Source organism: Panicum virgatum, chromosome 1N, assembly GCF_016808335.1.
Source record: "Panicum virgatum strain AP13 chromosome 1N, P.virgatum_v5, whole genome shotgun sequence".
Classification (NCBI taxonomy): domain Eukaryota; kingdom Viridiplantae; phylum Streptophyta; class Magnoliopsida; order Poales; family Poaceae; genus Panicum; species Panicum virgatum.
In genome coordinates, this window is record NC_053145.1 from 9732308 (window position 1) to 9751698 (window position 19391).

Genomic DNA, 19391 nt, shown 5'->3' on the forward strand with positions numbered 1-19391 from the left:
AGACACGTAGAGTTACGTCATTCCTTGGATGATTCGTCCATGGTCCATGGGTTGGCCGGACTTCTATTCCTCATCCTATAAACCATCACGGTCAAAGTCCATGTCGATCTGACACATGCTTATTGTTTAGAATTTTGTTTTTTTTAAGAACAATTTTTAATCTCATGCTTGCATGCGCTTCACGCGACGTACCGTTGTGGATTTTAGGATCAAAGACGGCAATCAGTTGCACAATTTTCTACGTGCTGCTAATGGCTGTATCAGCATAGGTGAACGAGTTTAATGACCATGATTTACGGTTTTCTGAACATATTGTTTTGTCCAAGTAAGATACTCCATATGGCAGAGTATTCTTCGATTTTTATATGAAAGACTTATCTTATATTTTTTTATTCTACTCCATTTAGATCTAAGAAAGAACCAATACAGTGAAAATAGTCAAGCTAGAACACGTACATAAAAAAAAAGAAATACGCAGACAAGTGCAATGGTCATTATTATTTTGTACTCTAGAAATTTGATTTGTCAATGGAAAGTTCAAAAAATCTGTACAGAAACTTTCTGAAAATCGGGCATGAGAGCCTGTAACATAGATGGGGGTAGGCCATGGCCACTGTTCGGCAGATTATCCCGTCGCCCGTCGGCCACGCCGATTCTGCCAGCCCTCCCTTCTTTAGACTATGGTCCGGTGTAGACCTGATCACGGGCTATCCGACCCGATAAACCCAATCCAACTCGTCCAAAAAAATCCGATCCGACCGAGTGACGGGTTAGATATGGGCCGAAATGTTTGACATGAAACTCAAAAAAATCTGATCCTATCCGAAAATTACATGTAAAATTGTGAGCCAATCCAACCCGACCCGATTATGTCATAGGCCAGCTATGGGTCAATATTTTTTTACCTCAAATCCGAAGTGACCCGACAGATGAATAGGTATAGTCCGGTGGAATCAAGAGACTGTCGTCACCATCAGGATCACGGAAGGGCTGAGTACGGGCGCTCACGCAACCGCGGCAAGGCAGTGTATCAGCGCCGCCTCGCCGGTGATGGACCGGTGGTGGCGCCGGGAGCGAACACGCAGTGGAAGGCGCACGGCCGCCTTGCCTTACGCGACCGCGGCATTCAGAGGTCCGTTTTCTCTTCCCTCCCTGGATCCAGTGTCCAAATATAGCATTATTCGTGTTCCTAGCTCAGGATGCAGTTGCTGTGTTCGTGGAAATGCCGCAGAGTAATCTTGCTGCCCGTTATGCTTGTATATACGCTGTACCCCGCCTACCACTGTGGATTTGCATCCGTATCATGTTCCGATGCCAATCTATGTTGTGGTCTGAACATTGCAATTGCTGGGTTAAGGTTTAGTTCAAGGTTCTTCTTTACTTTTGGAGGGAACCAGGAGGAGAGTAAATCACGGATCAGTCTGCAATTCATTATGACATGAAAGGTAGCTTTACATAGTAGTGCCGAATTATAATAGTGTTCCACAGACATTACCAATTTAGGCACCAACAAGACGACTGACCTAAGTGCAGAACATTTATTTTTATTACATATGACATACGTCGACTATATTTACATATCACTCATGCTGATTCCCCCACTGTAAAGCTCAAGAAACACATGTTTGATGTCGAGTATTGCAGCAGAAACTTGTCCCATTCCTAATCGATCTCGTGGCGATGCCATGGAGCACAAGAGGCCCAACTTTAGCATTGGGTGGACACAGCTCTGTATCATTTCCGAATTTCCACCATCTATGTCATTTTGTAGCATAGTAGGGTCTAAAATCTCAGCTATGGCATGAGGAAAGTTGGTTGCCACATGTTTGTGGAGGCTCATGCCATCCTTGAATTTCTCATCAGTAGGGCATCTTCCGGTGAACATTTCTAGCAAAAGAACTCCATAGCTGTATACATCACCCTTCGATGAGATTGGTCCACCCATGCCATATTCTGCGTTTAATTTCAAAACATAAACAAGGGAAACCCCACTCTCCAAACATGCTATGCATAAATATAAATGAAACGAGTGGAACTTTTTTCCTCGAATATGCAGCAGAGCTACATATCGCTGTATTAAGAAGGGAAACGAGTGGAACTTGTGTCAAAAAAATAGTATAGGCTCATAACTTGGATTACCTGGTGGAATATATCCGATGGATCCTTTGAGATTGGCCAAACTTGTAGAATTAGCAGGCACTGCAGTTGAAGTAGTACACATGAATCTCGCCAACCCAAAGTCACTGACATATGCAGTCATTTCAAGATCTAAAAGAACATTGCTCGGCTTCAGGTCACAATGTATTATTGGAGTTGGACATTGGTTATGGAGATAATCTAAAGCATATGCAATGTCCAGAGCTATGTTAATCCTTTCCCCTAAACTCAGGAATCTTTCCTTGTCATAACTACGGTCCTTGGGGTGTAGCCACCTTTCAAGGCTCCCATTAGGCATATACTGAAAGATAAGTGCTTTAAAATCTGAGCCAGTAGGATCAACTGTAGAGCATAAAGTAATGACTTTGACAAGATTCCGGTGGCGAGTAGTTCGTAATGCTTCACACTCCGAAACAAAGCTTTTGGGTGCTCCATACTGGTTAAGGTTAAAAACCTTAATAGCGACCGGATCATCCTCAGAAAGTAAAATGCCCTTGTAAACAGCACTGAAGGATCCCAAGCCAACCAAGTTTACTTGAGAGAACCCATTTGTAGCCTTGGCAATGTCTTCATATGTTATTTTCTCTATGTGCACACTGGAGTGCTGCAAACTTGGTTCCTCTTTTCTTCTCCTGACAAGAATGACAACTGAACATAACAATAAAATTACAACAGCTGACACTGCAATTGGGATCACTATCTTCAAAATAACAGATTTGTTTTCCCCCTTTGATTCCAATTCTGGGCAAAGGGGCAGGCTTGATCCTGGAGTATTTGCACATAACCTGTGGTTTCCTTTCAGGAACACTCTGCTGGAATTGCTGAAGATACCGCTTGATGGTACTGGTCCTTCAAAATCATTTAGTGACAGATTGAGTGCCTGCAAAGAACTCAACAAGGCGAGGAACTCTGGAATTTTCCCTGACAATTTGTTTCTAGAGAGATCCATTTCCTTGATGCTTTTCAAGTTCATGAGAGATTCTGGAATATTTCCTGTAAGAAAATTCCCTTCCATGTGAAGAAATTCCAAAAGCACACACTTACCTAGAGTAGATGGAATATCACCAGTCAAGCGGTTATTGGAAATACTAATGCTTCCAAGATTGATGAGTCTACCGATCTCCATCAGTATGGGCCCTGTAAAGAAATTGTTTGACAAATCCAAGCTTTGTGAAAGTGATGAGATATTGAAGATCTCACTTGGGATGCTTCCATCGAAGGAATTGTGAGAGACATTCAGCATCTGTAATTGTCTCCATTGGCCTAAACTTTTAGGTATATTCCCACTGAAGTTGTTCCCATCCAGATAAAACTCAGTTAGTTGGTCAAGGTTGCCAATAGAGTCCGGAACATATCCAGAAAGGTTATTTTGTGCAAAGCTTAGAACCAATAAATTTCTCAAATTTCCCATGGTAGGTGGTATACTACCACTGAACAGGTTCAGATCCATATACAACACTTTGAGGCTCCTAAGGTTTCCTATCTCCATTGGAATTCCTCCAGTAAATTTGTTTTGATTGAGCCATAGCCACTCCAGTTGCGAGGGAAGGTTACCAATAGAACTTGGCAAGCTTCCTCGCATACCATTCCCATCCAAGAATAGCCATTTTAGTTGAGTACAGTTTGCAAGGGATGAGAGGAAGCTCCAATCACCTGATTCAAGCTGGTTGTAGGAAAGATCAAGCTCCCGTAGGTTTGGTAAGGACCCAAAGGATGGCACTGTCCCACTGAGTCCAGTGCTGACAAGATAAATCATTTCTAGTTTGGATGCATTTACAAGAGAAGCCGGAATCCCCCCACTCAATTGTGTTTTTGACAGAATCAAGCTCTGCAGGTTTGGAAGCCTGTAGCCAATGTCTTGTGGCAGCCGTGCGGTGAGTGAGTTATTGGCCATTTCTAGAAATTTCAAAGAAGACATGTTGAAAATAGACTGAGGCACTGGTCCAGACAAGTTGTTGAATGTCAGAATCAGCCTCTCAAGGGAAGGGATGTTACTTAAGCTTTCTGGAATGCTTCCAACCAAGTTATTTACTGCAAGAGACAAACGAATCAGGGAGGAAAGGTTGCCCAGTGAGGCTGGTATCTCACCTGTAAGACTATTCTGGGCTAGAATTAGCATTTTAATAGGTGCAGCAGCTGCTGTGACAGTTGGTATTGGGCCAACTAATTTGTTACTCTGGAGGTAAATGCTAGTCAGAGTGGAAGTATTGAAGAGCGACGGGGGTATCTCCCCAGTAAGGCTATTTTGCATGAGCCTAAGAACTTGAAGAGATGAGCTATTTGCCAAGAACTCTGGTATTCCTCCTGTTAGCTGATTAGCCCCAAGATCAAGATACACAAGAGATGAGCTGCTGCCCAGCAATGATGGTATATTGCCTGTGAGGGCATTGTTGGACAGGTCCAAAGTTTCCAGCTCACGAAGCAGCCCAAACCCAGTTGGGATGCTTCCTTGCAACTTATTGTTGTTTAGTGCAACTTGCTGGAGATGAATGCATTGGGTTAAGCTTGGTGGGATCTCACCTTGAAGGGAGTTTTTCCATAAGCTGAGGACCTGGAGATGGCTGCAGGAAGATAGCTCAGTTGGGATATGTCCATCAAGAGAGTTGATGCTTAGGTTGAGGTAGATGATTTGGCTCAGGCTCCCAAGTTCATTTGGGATGCTTCCATGGAATGTATTGTTTGACAAGTCAATGCTTCTAATGGCACTCAGGTTGCCTACACAAGGTGGTACTGGGCCACCAAGACCTTCAGAGCTCAAGTTTAGTGCCATGACTCGAAATGGGGTCTGTGCGCTGCATGTAACACCTTGCCAGTTGCAGAAGTTAAGGGATATGTTGCTCCAAGAGACTAAGGCTCCACTGGGATCAGAGATTTGAGACTTGAAGCAGAGGAGAGCTTGTCGATCAGTATCGGTGTCATCGCTAGTTGCTAATGGCATGGAGCATGAGAGGATGAGAAAAGCCAGTAGTGGTATGAGCTCTATATGGGATGCACCTAAGCTAATCATCTTGCAGCAGGTGCTGGGCAATGCTGAAGCTCCGTTGTGCTTATGAAAGTGTATACACATCCTTTTCTTATATACATTTTCGCTCACCCAATGACATGGTCTAATCTCACTAGTTTAAAAACAAATTCTCTTCCTAACTGAAAAATACTGATATTGACACATTGATTCTATTGTGTATGTCAAATCTTGTGAGTTGACTACAGTTTCTGAGGTCTGACTCATATAATCTATTTGACTGTTAATTGCTTTATTTTCTGTCTCACATTTGAAGATGGCAACAGCCCAATGTCATGTTCACCATGCAGTTCCTCCTCAGGAGATTAATAGAAAATAATGGAATTTAGATTGGAGAATATTTGTGCGTATACATACTTTTGTGGATCATAGATGTATTGCCATATTTGTTCCTTCTTGCGTACTTGTGCTTTCTTCTAAAAAACAATTTCACTGAGGTATGCTGCCATTTGACAGTGACATTTAACAACTAAATTTATGATAACTTAGTTGAATAACAGCATACTGACAAGGACTGAGAAGACAATGCTGATTACTGAATTGAATGGATGACAGACAGTAGTAAGAGTTTAAGACAATGATTTCCAGCGTTGGACAGAATCCTCTTTTTGTATTTACTGTTTACTCCCCTGTGACATTCCTTAGCAGTGCGCATAAACAGTAGAGTTTTAGCCTTTGTAGGCAAGACCAAATTTTGAGCCCCTGTACATTTTGAATGATAATAGTTAAAGTTTCATTTTATATGCAGGATTATCCCAGTCAGGATTTAAAGATATAAAATATTGTTCATATTCGAATTTCATCTCTTATATATATTATGTGCATTCTTTGAATATTTATATTGTATGTTGAGATTCTTTCGATGACTCAGTTTGCATTGGCCACCTATCTTCAGCGTAGGCGCCAAGGAAGATAATCCAAACATGGATGAGACTGACTCTGCCTGTAAATGGAATCAATGATCCCAGCTCAGTATTGTATAGCCAATGTGAGTGTCATAACTTGAAATAATATAAGTATTTTGAGCTTGATTTCTGGAAATGTTCCTTGACTTACTACGGTTTTTGAAACATAGCTTACTTATGTTGTGAGTGCAATTATCTCTTACTTCAATACTAGTATGTACTTGTGTACCTTAGACTTGAATATTGGTCAGTTTTCACAATCTTGTAATGGGGTGAAGGATGAAGCTTTGACATGGTCTTCTTCTGACTTCTGTACAGCAGGATTAGAAACAGATAACATGAAAAAGTGGGATATTAAGTTGGAGAGCGCTGACTTGTGACCGCTGACTCAGGGGCGGACCCAGTAGAGGTGCATGGGTGTACAGATGTACACCCAATAATTTTGGGAAGAAAAAAATCAGCTACGATACATATACATATCGGTATACTCGTAAGTGGGTCAGATTGCATATATTTGAGACCAAATAAGATGAATAGCTTCTCTGGACTTGATGAGGGGCATGAGGCATCAAAAAGATGGAAGGTTATTGATTTGAAGTCTTTGTGGTAGAGCTGCAATGAAACCAAATCAATTATAGCTAGTTAGTGCCTGCACACCAATACAGCAAACTACAGAACGCAAAATTGGTGTGATTGCGATACGCACCATGTACCTTTTATTTTCTTAAACCTATATGTGATGATTGTTCATTCGCTGATATTTATGTACACCCAATCTTGAATTCCTTGGTCCGCCACTGCGCTGACTGACTGATTTTGAGATGACTCGTCAATTTGGAAACCCACTCTAAATAAAAGAACAAGAAAATAAGGTCGATTGTGTTGAGATCAACATTGATAGATAAAACAAAACTGTACCTCCCTTTGTTGACCATGCAGTGCAGATATGTAGGGGCAACAGAATTTAGACTTCAAAATGTAACATGTGTCCTTTTGTGCAGAATGTCGTCCCCTGACTTTTTTGAAAAATAATATACAGTGTAAAGGGATAGATGTGGTGCTTAAGTTTACCTTAGTATGGGCATTACACAGAGTCCAAACTTGTCATACATGTAGGCTCTGTTCATCTTTGTAGGCCACTAGGCATACTGACTCCAGTTTACGCAAAAAGAAATTCTTACCCTGATAATAGAAAAAAGAATGGATGCCGATTTCTTTCGTTTTGTGAACTGTGATCACGCTGTTGAGTCAACCCTAACGACTTTTTATGTTTCTCTCACATAATGTTTATTGTCGCTTGCCTAGCAAGTTACTGTAAACTATATTAATGAAGATTCTGGTTTGCTAATAATGTGATAGCCTTGATGTCACCTTGACCAACAAAGTGGAACAACGCGTACTGCAACATTATGGTCTTAGACTGGAGAGTCGGATAGGCTGATAAACAAACGTACCTTGATCTCTGATTGAAACAAATCCAGATTTTTCAACGGACTTCGGAGACAACTCGATACCAAATAATTGGCATAGCATAAGATTGATAGAGAGACGATAAGACATCAATAGCCTCAATTGTTGACCAGAATTTTCTTCACATACTTCCCTTCATGCATTGAAATTTCAGCCTCGCATCATCGGTTAGACAAAGTTTGAGTTTGAGTCCTTCCACACTACTATAATCCCTACTTTCTACTCTAATTCCTTTATCCTTGTCTTCATCTACTCGATCTTCGTATTCATAATTTTTTGACATAAGTACAGCTGTACTGGTACTCGGCCAAACTTCGCAATTATCTGCTACTATTATTTCTCATGATAAGACACATCTATGAGCCTCAAATATATGCACCTTTTACAAGCTAGGAATTCTGGATTTTGATCTTTAAGTCTTTCAGTCTTTAATTTGTATCAGCTTTTGGAGTTGGGAATGGACATTGAGTTGTTACCCTAGGAGCTCTCAGTCTTGCATCTTGATACGAGCATTAGTAGTACTGCCAGTCTTGCTACTATATCTGTCCCCCATGTATGGCAATGCAAGCAGCGAGCATTTGATGCATGAGTTTGCTTTGAAACAACCATTTTATTTCGTATTGTACATGATATGGCTGTGGAATTTCATTTCCAGTTACTTTGTTCTCTTAGCAGTCATCACCATAGTTTTTTTCCTTCTTGATGCCAAATTGGTCAAATGAGTGCATGGCTTTCCCGTTAGTCAATTTATCATGTTTCAGTGCCTCAAAATTTTGTTAAAACATCATGTATGTGGCACCCATAAAGTTAAGGTAATTTTAAAAATTCAGTTTCGATTTCATCCTAGATTCAAAAACAAAATAGACAATCATTCAATCTGGCACTGTTCATCATGTGCCCGGTAACACTTGCGTTTTCTTGAACCTCAACGTCAAAGATAAATTTTAGATTGAATTTTTTGCACGTTTATTTAACTTTGTGGTGTACTACATACATGATTTTTTGAGATATTTAACACTACAACATGTAGGATTAGCCATATTCTGGTTAAAGAGGCCACTGAACCCAGGACACCTTGGTCGAATAATGTAATGATCCGTGAAATAATCTGCATGTGTACACTGTACAACAATGGTAAGATGATTTGGCATACTGATGCAGTTGCTTAATGCGCATGATGCTTCATTCTTTATTTTTTAGAACAATAACATCTTTAGTGTATAACCTCAAGTGATTGCTTCCATATGGCAGTTAGTGAGAAGCAACAAGGCGATATAGTGACCACTGACCAGATCGACACAGGAAGCAAGTGATCTGTGTGAATTGATTCAGTGTAAGCACGAAGGTCTTACACGAATAATCTCGTCCTCTGAATTTTATTCCACTGGATGTCATGCATTATAACACATACTATATATCATCTCGGAGACTTTGACTTTGACGTTTGACCTTGTATTAGCCCTTAAGGCCAGGAAAGCGCAACATCATTGAGACACGAAGGAATTCTGAATCACCATGGGAGCTGCAACGCTGCGAATGTCTCAGGTACATGCAGTGCTAGTCCTGTGCATCTTGCTGCCGTCATTTCTACCTGTTTCCCTCTCTGCCCGTCCAGGTAAACCACACCCTTTATTCTTGGTTTGTCATTTGTGTGACCATGTCACCAGTACTCTTCTTTCTAGTCCAAGTGATTGATTTGGTGCAACTTGGTAAGAGATGGCCTAGCTAGATACTTTGATTATGATCTTCTTCAGTATCAACTAATGGCAGTGATTGATGGCAAACTGGAGGGGATGACTGTGCCTTCCCGGCTGATGCTAGGAGGTCATCAGTTAATTCACGATGGCTCAATGAGACGGGATCGAACTTTGTGGGATGGCGGTGAGTAGTTCTAACAGAGAAAAATCACAGTGATTCTTTTCTTTGAGGGTAATACAATTTTCTTTGCAGAAATGAAACATTTGGAATTAAACATCTCTTAGAAACAAAGAAAATTCAAATCTACTAATTAACTTGGACGACACCATAGGTTTTCAAATTACACCATCACCTTGTGCGACACTGATGTAGATGCTGGTCGTGGGAGTCACTGAATCCCCCAAGTACTACAAATTGGCAGCAGCATGCATTTTCTTAACATGAATTTATACTTGTATTAATTTGCTCGCGCTTAGAAGGACGACATACTTACTGCTACGCAGTGGCGGATGCAGGATTGGAGGCAAGGGGGGGCTGAAACAATAGAGATGTTGATTTGTGTGAAAATTTAATGGTGATTTGGAGGTCTTGCTACATTGTTTTACGTGTAATTAGGGGAGCTTAGGGGGGGCTTGAGCCCCCCTAGCCCCCCTCCTGTATCCGCCCCTGCTGCTACGGCTTCTACCTGAATGCATCCATTACATTCCCTTTGCATGAAGTTGAAAATGAACTGAGCCCCCACTTCATTCCCAGCTGCATCTGATCAAAGTCGGCCCAGAAAAAAAAAGCACTGAAAATTGAGACTCTTTTCAGGTACTGGCTGGGGACACCCCGTTCCTATCAACTCGGCGCGGAAAACCATACGAGGAAAGCCTGGCAATTGATATTCTCTACTGGAAAAGAGTGAACGTACCGGTGGAATGAATTCTTGGTAGATGCTTTTCATGTCCTGGCCGATATAGTATGCCAGTTTCCTATCAATACTGCACCATGCAAATAATAATTGATGTGCTCCATGGAGAGGGTATAAACTGTTGGATGATGTACTGTAGTACTAGGAGGACATTACTTTGTCCCATGACTGCCATCATTTATCTGTTTTTGTACCGAGATGTTAGCAACTTATAAAAGCAAACTTTATTTATTTGACCTTTGAGGACTGATCTTAAATGCGAACATCTTTCTCTTCTCTTTCAAATGCATACACAAAATCCTTCAGTCGTAGCTCTGTCATTCCTTTTTAACACCATGAAACAAATGAAACAGTAAATTAAATCGCAATTCCAAGTTTTCAACCCTAAAGAACTTCTAGAATCAAATTTGCACCTGAACTGTGAATTTTGGACATTTCAGCCAGTACCTGTAGTTCATCCAGCCTGCCAACCGAACAGAAGTGTCAAACTTTGTTGCTAGGTGCATCTCAGGTGCAAATGCCATAAATAATGGAAAATGGCACAATTTTGTCAGTAAAACATACCTAGAAGTTTTCAGAAATTTGAAACTTTGTACATGTCTGGGTGATGTAATTTGCATCATTCCCACTATTTGTGCACTTTCACAGGAGTTCCTTGCTTGCTAGATAAGGGGTTATTTTTGAAGCAATTTCCTTCCTAGCTATCTCATCAACTATAACGAGAAATTTGGATTTTTGCCATCCCAAACAATTTGGATGGTGATTTTGCGAAACCCATGATTGGGATTATAATTATGCGATGCCCATCGTTTGGGATGGCGAAAATCCAAATTTCTCAACTATAACGGTGACGAACGAACGCATGCAGAAGTTTCTGTTACATCACGAGTTGAATACTGTTAGTTAGCTCATCTCTGCTCTTTTCGCTGCATCTTCCATGTAAAATTATGGTCGAACAGTAGTGTTTGAAGGGATAATGGCATGGATAAGAGCTCGGAGAGGTGTTATTTGATCGATTCAATGCCCCTGTTTGCCGGCTGAAAGTCCAAAGCCTGCAATCATTTCTGCAAGGAGATAGAATAAGCCGATGCAAACTGAAGAAGTGGTCTCTATTGCGACGTTTGATACAGAAAGATCACGGAAGTCTTTCATAGCTGTCTTTTCTTCGATGGTTCCGTGCTCCTCCCAACATGGTCCTGTGGGGACACGTTTAACGAACTTTGATTTTGTTGTCACCAAGTATGCTAATGACTAACATCATTATTTAAAAGGAACTTTGAATTGGATGAACTCAATATCCAAATACCAACATATTTGAACGGAGAGAAAAATTGTATGATAGATGTCACGGACTAGATGACCAGATCAAGTTAGTTAGCCGCGTGATACTAGAATCCGGTTTTTTCCGCGCCTGTCTTCTTCCTTCTGACTCTGTCTTTTTCACTTATTTTTGGTACTTCAACATGGATGCAAGGACTAGTAAAGTCATCAATCTGGTTCTTAAGATTAAACATGTCTTCCGAGTTTTGTTCCACTCAATCACGTCATCCATGATCATATCATGACTTAAGCACCATTAATAATGCTTTGTATAGCCCATAAGACCAGCCCTGGGCAACTAAGAACGTCATAACCTTGTGTCCTTGTGCATCTTGCTTGCATCATAAGTTCATAACCATATGGCTTGGATTGGAGGGTCTCCCTAGAAAACCTTGTGGTAAATTCGGCATTCACAGTATTTCTCACATATAAAAAGTGCCAAGAAAATGAATCCATATATCTATGTGCTCTTCTTTTTGTTTTTTTTTAACCGACTCTGACACTCTTCTTTTGAAAAGGTCTTGCACTCTTTGCGTTAACTTTTACACATAGCTTCTACCTTCTGACCAACGTCGTATTTCTCATACTTACCTTGAATGTTTCCAATACTTTCTATACTTAATTAGTGGTTTTTCTCCACTCCATCTCTGTGAGGTTTGATGCTTTATATAGTAGTATCAAAGGCCAAGAGCTAGGGTAATAAGAGGACGCCTCATACAAGCCAGTTCATCTTTCCGAATCGCCATGGCAGCTGATGCATGTGCTTATAGGTTTCGCAAGGCGGTCCTAGTCCTATACATGTTGCTGCTCTTGTTTCTACTCAGCCCTCTCTCTTGTCGTCAAGGTAATAGTAACTAGTGTCTTATTAATTGTTCATCATGTTCGTTTCAAAAAAAAAAATTAATTGTTCATCATGTCATTAGTTTTATACTTTCATTTCTACAGCTCATAAGGGGTACCGATGCGCTGTTAATCTGATTTGGTTTTCATGCTTTTATTAATAAACAGCAGTGGTTGATGGCAAATCGGGTGGGGCTGAAGTACAAGGAGCCCATGGCTTAATCCTTGGCAGATCCACAAGGCGTGCTCTTAGTGTCAAGGTTCCAGAAGGTGGTGATTAATTAGCAGCTAATCACATTCTAAACATGAACTTATGCAATTGATACATAAAACTGATACATGAAACATTTTCAGGCCCTGGCTGCTGTCACCCCATTCCTATCAACTCTGGCCCCCACGGAAGGCCAGGCAATTGATCTCCAGCATCATTGAAGGTGTGAATAACCGTTGATTTGATGATGGATCAGGATTAGTTCTTAGTTTAATTATTTAATTATTGATCGTGTCGGATGGAGAGACAGAATTTGTGCAATTACTACATTAGATAGTCTCATGAACCAAAACCTATTCGTTTCCTTCTAGCTGTGTCTACCTTATACTATACTACAATAGAACCATGACTGAAGTCTTGAATTAATTGATTGTATCAAGGTCACTATAGTTTGTCCCATACATGTAGCCAAAAAAAAATTCCCTCTCCATGAATAACAACATGGTAGATATGTTGTATATGTTAGTGTTTCTGAATCATCATAAATGTGCTACACTACAGCAAAGCTTTGTATATGTTTCCTTTCAAAACAAGTTTTCTTTTGTTCAATCCATGAGGAAATAGAACAGAGAGGGGAAGAAAGAGGATCTGAATATGCGGAAGAGGTGAAAACAAAATCTTCCTTATTGGGGAATGCAGAGAACCGATTGAGCAAACATATATATATATATATATATATATATATATATATATATATATATATATATATATATATATGAATATATATTCATAGCTGCAGAAAACATATTTGTTCACAAGAACTCGTTTCATATTAAGTTAGGGTCCGTCTCCCCAACAGGTGACTTTATGCTTATACGTAAGTCACCCAATAATTTATTTTTCTGTTGGGTGACTGATATTTAGTTTACATATAAGTCACCAAAACTGATTATTGGGTTGTAATCAAAGTGCTTGGAAAAAATGGCCCAGTCTAAATACCGGGTCTGCTGAGTTTTTTTTAACCCGTTAACATATGTTGGCCCAATATGTTGACCCGTTAACATGTCTATTTTGTCTGTTGGGCTTTCTAATGTTGGGCTGTTAATTCTAACAGGTCTATTGGGCTTATACATGCTGGGCTGTAATTCTAATGGGACTGTTGGGCTTCTTCGTGTTAGGTTGTTTCCCGGTGCTACAGTAAATTTCGGCTTCCTAATATTGGGCTGTAATCCTAATGGGTCTGTTGGTCTTCTACATGTTAGGTTGTTTCCTGTGTATTTGTAACGATGCTACAGTAATTTTGGACTTTCTAATGTTGGGCTGTTAATCCTAACGGGTCTATTAGGCTTATATATGATGGGATGTTATCTACTTGATAACATGCCTCACGCCACAACAAACGAGGACATTCCTCTAAAAAAACAAACGAGGACATTGAAAACATGAAAAAAGAGAGCACAGAACTAATTATTTTTTTTCAACATTAGAGGAAAAAAAAGGCGGCAAAAAAGATTGTCTGTTGAATATTGATCCCAAAAACACCAACTGGAAATGATCAAGTCAATGAAACAAAATGATTTTGCCTCAAGATAAAAGGCCACTAAATGTTAGTGGATCTGGTCATATAAAAGGCTTCCAGATTTCAAAACAATTGATGACAAAGCAAGGGAAACCATTATAACATTGATTAACCAGATAAAGACTCATAACTTAGATTGAAAAAGTAAAATAACACAGATTTCATAATAATATTAATAAAGTAGCACTTGAATATTACACATGGGTTTGAAAATGATAACTTAGATAGTTCAAAACCAGTTTGGTACTGCAGTTCAAATGACAAAACAAAAACAAAAGAACTGCAGAGTCCTTGCTTCTGCCAGCTTCTGATCTTCAGATTTTGGATAACCAAAGATCAATTCATCTTAACAACTCTTGCATGCTGGTTTACATCTTCATGAAAAGGCAGATAGCCAACGTTGGAAACAACATCGAAGAATATCTTCTCGTTTCAAACTCTGACATAACGCCCTCGAAGCTTCTCAGCGTCGTCCTCGTCAGGGCATAGAATGAACCCATGGTTGCGTGAAGGGTCAGCAGCAACACGGTAATCTCGGACTTGCTTTGATCCAACAATACTCTCCAAAGCTCTAATAGTAAGCATGTGTCGATCTGACACCTTACTGTTGAACGACCAAGCTAACACAAGGCAAGTCTGGGGGCCCTCCTCAATGCCTAGATACGTGAAATTTTCACGAGGCAAGAGGACCAATTCCCTCCGAAAAGATTTTAACTTCTGTTAAGGCAATTAAAAAGGATAAAAACAGAAATAAAAAACTGGAATAACAATGCTCTGACTGAAAGTAGTAACATGAAAGTACAATCATCAAATGAAAGAGAACTAAATTATATAAGATGTAATGAACTAACATGATAGTTTACTAACCTTGTATGGGCGCCTCATCGTGCAAACCCCTTTTGATTTCGAAACAGTGTCCTCCCTCTTTGATAATTTCTAAGAAAACTTGTAAAACTATCAACTAAAAAATTAAATAAGACCAATAATACAACCCTGTACACATTTAATTACTACATTTTAAGTAGAAACTACAACATAGATAAACACAGAATATCTGCAGACAGCAGAGTCATAAAATTTAAGACTGTAGTCATTGCAATGCTGATTTTAATTTCAGAGTTAACAACTAGGAACAATGAGCAACTTTACTAATAAAATTACAGTATAAAAATTTAGAAATTATAGTGCTCCATGAGATCATAAAAACCATATACTAATACTTTAAATATAGTAGTGACACAAGTCTGAAGCAAACTAAAACATCACATCTACAAACAGAAACCAGAAACATGACAACTAAAGTAGAATTTTTTTACCTGACTTCTCCTTGGCCTCAAGTGACGAACTCCACTCCTATAATCGAAGAAAGTAAGAAATCAGGGCAACAATAAAAAAAGAAATGCACAAAGAACACGATGAATTGAAGTTGGAAATCCAGAAAGAACAAGAACACGAGGAAGAGGAGAGGCAATCCAGAAACAACAAGAAGACGAGGAAGAGGAGATGAGATACAAAGTGTGAAGAGCAAATAACAACGGCACCCAAAAGAAAACACAAGGAGTGCAGTCACTCCTGGGAAGATCAACACCAACAGAAAGAAAAGAAAAACTAACAACATAGGAGAAGAGACAAACCTTTTGCAGACCTTCTACTCCAGTCGTCTGATGCACTCTACAGAGCTTCTCCCCTCTTTAAGAAGTCAGACCTTTTGAGTTCTCCTGGAACACTCAGAACAGCAGCAGAAAGGGAACATGCGGGGAGTCGTAAATAAAGACTGCGTGGAAGAAGATGAGAAGGCTCGAAAATCAAAGAGGCCAAAGCAAGGCATTAACAGCGCGCGAGACCCAAAAAAGGAGAAGACCAGGAGCCGTAAAAAACGATTTAGATACAAACTGTTTAATTGATGACATCAGTTTTTAGTGCATGGGCCGCCACATAAAAAACGAAAGGCCCACATAAAACTAAAATTGAGTAAAAGCCCATAAGAACAGAGATAGATGCAGCCAATTCCTACTGGACTTGTTGGGCTATTTCTACTAGACCTGTTGGGCTATTCCTATTGGAATCGGGACAAAAGACAGACATGAAAGAAGGAAAAAAATGAAACAATTTTGCCTCCAAATAAAAGACCAAGAATCACACTAACTATCCGTGGATCAGGTCATATATCCAAACACCAACCAACTAGTAAAATGGATGTGTCCAATGAAACACATAAAAATGTTGCCTCGAAAATAAAAGACCACGAACCACACGAATTGTTAGTGGACCTGGTCAGATAAAAAGGCTTGCAGAAACCAAAAGAAATGATGGTTGACCAAAGAAAAATATTGCATCATCAAAATTAACCACACTTAGTGGATCTGAACAGACTTGATTTCAATTCAAAATTAAAAAAAAATACACATAATGTTACTTGGCAAAAGTAGATAGTAGAAATAACAGTTTCCACCAACTACAGTAGGTCTTTTCCTCACCAACTCTGAGATAGTTCCAACCAAAATAACATACCAATGAAACTACTATCCAACTAAAACTAATCTCCAATCCAGTTGCAGGCCCTTAGGTGCTGGTTGGTGTCGTCGTAGAAAGGCATCTTGACAACACTTTTCACTAACTCGAAGAAAAACTTGGTGTCACCAACAGTGACATACCTACCCCTCAATTTCTCAGCATCAACATGATCAGGGCATAGGATGAATGCAAAGCTGCGATCTTGATCAATAGCAAGGCGGTAGTCTTGAACATTATGAGGCCCAACCAACCTCTCCAAAGCACGAACAGACGGCGCCCAAAAATTGCGTAGATCACCAGAAGGAGACCACGCAAGAATCAGATGAGTCTGAGGTCCTTCTACAATGCCAAGATAGGTGAAGTTGTCGCGGGTCATTGGTAAGTCATGACAGACAAAAGCATTGGGTTGAAACTTGCGAGGCGGCATCTCTAAAGAAAATGAAGTAAAGAGAAAATCAGATTACAGGTCAACAGAAAAAAAAGATTCAGACCAATAACAAACAATATTAGTATGACATGTGGGTAATAAATTACAACATAAACATAAAGATATTACAATGCCCAACTAAATACAATTACAGTATATATAGTGCATATAAATTCTAACTATGCATGTATAATGGAGTATTCAAATTAACAAGCATAAGGAATCTGAATCAGATTGGAGGGATAGCAGAGGAATTACATAAAGATAAGCATAGTAAAAAATTGTAGGATGTTCATTTGCAGCAAAAAAAGAGGAATTTGCTCACCTGACTTCTCTTTTGCTGAACTGAACAAGTCCACTCCTGCAATCCCAAAAAGTAAACAGATCAGGGTATATTCATCTATGAAAAATAAAATGCAGGGGACACAATAAGATTCAAATTTGTACATGCACAATACAAACAATGGTACATATAACTAAGAAATTAGAAAACAATCAGAGCACATCTTCTCCAAAAACAAGCTACTGGACCACAAGCCAAAAAGCTAAGAAATTACTTTATGGTGGCCAGGACATTGCTTTATCTTACAAGTAAGAAATTACTACTGACAAATTACTAAGAAATCACAGCCCACCATCTTACAAGTGAGAAAATACTACTGACAAATTACTATCAGGTCGATTGCTTTATTCTGCAACTGAGAAATTAGTACTAACAAATTACTAAGAAATCATAGCTTCTCCACCACAAATCGATTCGAAATCCGCCATGAAACAAAACACTAATACAAATGCACCTAACACTCATGCACAGATCAAAACACTAATACAAACAAAATATTAACATGTACTAACAGAATTACACCATAAACAAAAATAATTATTACAGTAAACTACACAAGCAACTCAGATATTACACTACACTGAACAAGCAACACAAATAGATATTACACTAAACTACCGATAAGCATACTAAAAAAAGAGCAAATTCTTTACCTGACTTTTCCTTACTGAAGTGATCAGTCTACTGCTGCAAATAATAAAAAGTTAACGTGTCAGGAAAGATGAAACAATAGTAAAGTAGATCAAAAAAACCCCAACAAGTGTAGACTGAATCTAGTGAACAAACAATAGTAAAAGTTTTTGCAAAGGATGGGAATGCATGCAGAAATGTAATCTACAGATTATATTTACAAAACAAAAAAGGAACACGAACAGACTACATAAAAATCAAAGCTTTTTCAGGGAGAAGAGAGAGAGAGAGAGAGAGAGAGAGAGAGATAGAGAGAGAGAGAGAGGCAAAAGGATTGCAGAAATGTAGTCTACAGATTATACTCAAAAACGAAAAGGAACATGAACAAAAATCAAACCTTTTTGCAAGAAGGATAGAAGAGAAGGAATTCATAAAGAACAAGAACAAGAGAGGAAACACAAGAGAGACGAGAACGAATGCAAGAAGAAGAGAGGAAAAGAACAAAAATCTTTTACATACCTCCTACTCGAATACGCTAATGGCTTCTTTAGAGCTTTTACCTCCTCCTCGAGTCCTCAGAACTTTGCCCTCCTCCTCGAGTATTCAGAACGATGTGTGTCAGAGGAAGTGGAAAAGACACAGGCGGCAAAATAAAGACTTTAGTGGAGGAAGTGGAGAAGGCTCGAAAATCAAGAAGCAAAATTAGAGAATTTACCTCGCGCGAGTATCAAAGCAGAAGTCAAAGAGGTGTCAAAAAGTCCATTGCCAGAAACGTTGGTAGAAAAAAACAGCACACAGAAAATCATAAAGTGAGTAAAAGCCCAGAGAAAATAATAGGGCAGAGTTAATGGGCCAAGTTAACTAAAAATCAAAAAATAACAACACCTTGGCCATCAAAGTAAAGGACAAAATCAGCCCATGAAAAGAAAATAAAAAGAACCAGGACATAAAATGAACTGGGTTCAAACTACAGAAAATCACAAAATTTTGTGTTACCTGGAAAGGGCAGTGGATCCCATATGGACAACAAATTGATAAAAACATTTGTAATATAAAAAGATTCAGATCAATACTTACAACAGAATACTTCATAATTTATACCAAGACAATAACTGAAACTTCTGAATATTAACACTGTAATATATGTCTCAAAAAGCAGACAGAAGCAAAACAAAACAGAAACAATTTCGCCTCACCATAGATGACCATGAACCACACTTAAGTAAAAGTGGATTAGGACATATTAAAAGGCTTCCAAAAATTTTTGATGATTAAGCAAAACAAAGACATTCCAACACTAAAAATAACCAAAATAAATATCCATATGGTTCACTGAAAACTAAAGTAGCACAGAGTTCATTA

At 39.2% G+C, this 19391-nt stretch overlaps 1 protein-coding gene and 2 long non-coding RNA genes across 11 annotated transcripts; 1 reads left to right on the plus strand and 2 right to left on the minus strand.

Annotated features, from left to right (window-relative positions):
* The first annotated feature begins 834 nt into the window (after window positions 1-834).
* LOC120655076 lies at window positions 835-10413 on the plus strand. 9 transcript variants are annotated; one of them, XR_005667294.1, is made up of 6 exons: window positions 841-1132; window positions 2960-6167; window positions 8585-8688; window positions 8806-8887; window positions 9014-9435; window positions 10066-10413. It is a non-coding gene; the product is annotated as an uncharacterized LOC120655076 (long non-coding RNA). The 9 variants fall into 9 exon arrangements; XR_005667298.1 differs by having other exon boundaries at window positions 835-1132; window positions 2960-5212; window positions 6075-6167; window positions 8585-9435; XR_005667299.1 differs by having other exon boundaries at window positions 838-1132; window positions 8585-9169; window positions 9309-9435.
* LOC120655074 (probable LRR receptor-like serine/threonine-protein kinase At3g47570) lies at window positions 1494-5404 on the minus strand. The gene is made up of 2 exons (XM_039932801.1): window positions 2140-5404; window positions 1494-1953 (listed from the first exon to the last, which is right to left on the minus strand). Exons 1-2 carry the CDS (start codon window positions 5222-5224, stop codon window positions 1574-1576), a joined length of 3465 nt encoding a protein of 1154 aa, XP_039788735.1. The 5' UTR covers window positions 5225-5404; the 3' UTR covers window positions 1494-1573.
* Window positions 10414-16527: 6114 nt separating the features above from the next.
* On the minus strand, window positions 16528-18614 carry LOC120653940. The gene is made up of 4 exons (XR_005666903.1): window positions 18549-18614; window positions 18053-18086; window positions 17382-17417; window positions 16528-17058 (listed from the first exon to the last, which is right to left on the minus strand). It is a non-coding gene; the product is annotated as an uncharacterized LOC120653940 (long non-coding RNA).
* Between the last annotated feature and the right edge of the window lie 777 nt (window positions 18615-19391).

Coding starts and splice junctions, on each gene's coding strand:
- LOC120655074 (XM_039932801.1), bottom strand. CDS start 5,224: ATGTGTATACACTTTCATAAGCACAACGGAGCTTCAGCATTGCCCAGC. Junction 1,954..2,139: donor CATCGGATATATTCCACCAG/GTAATCCAAGTT, acceptor AATTAAACGCAG/AATATGGCATGGGTGGACCA.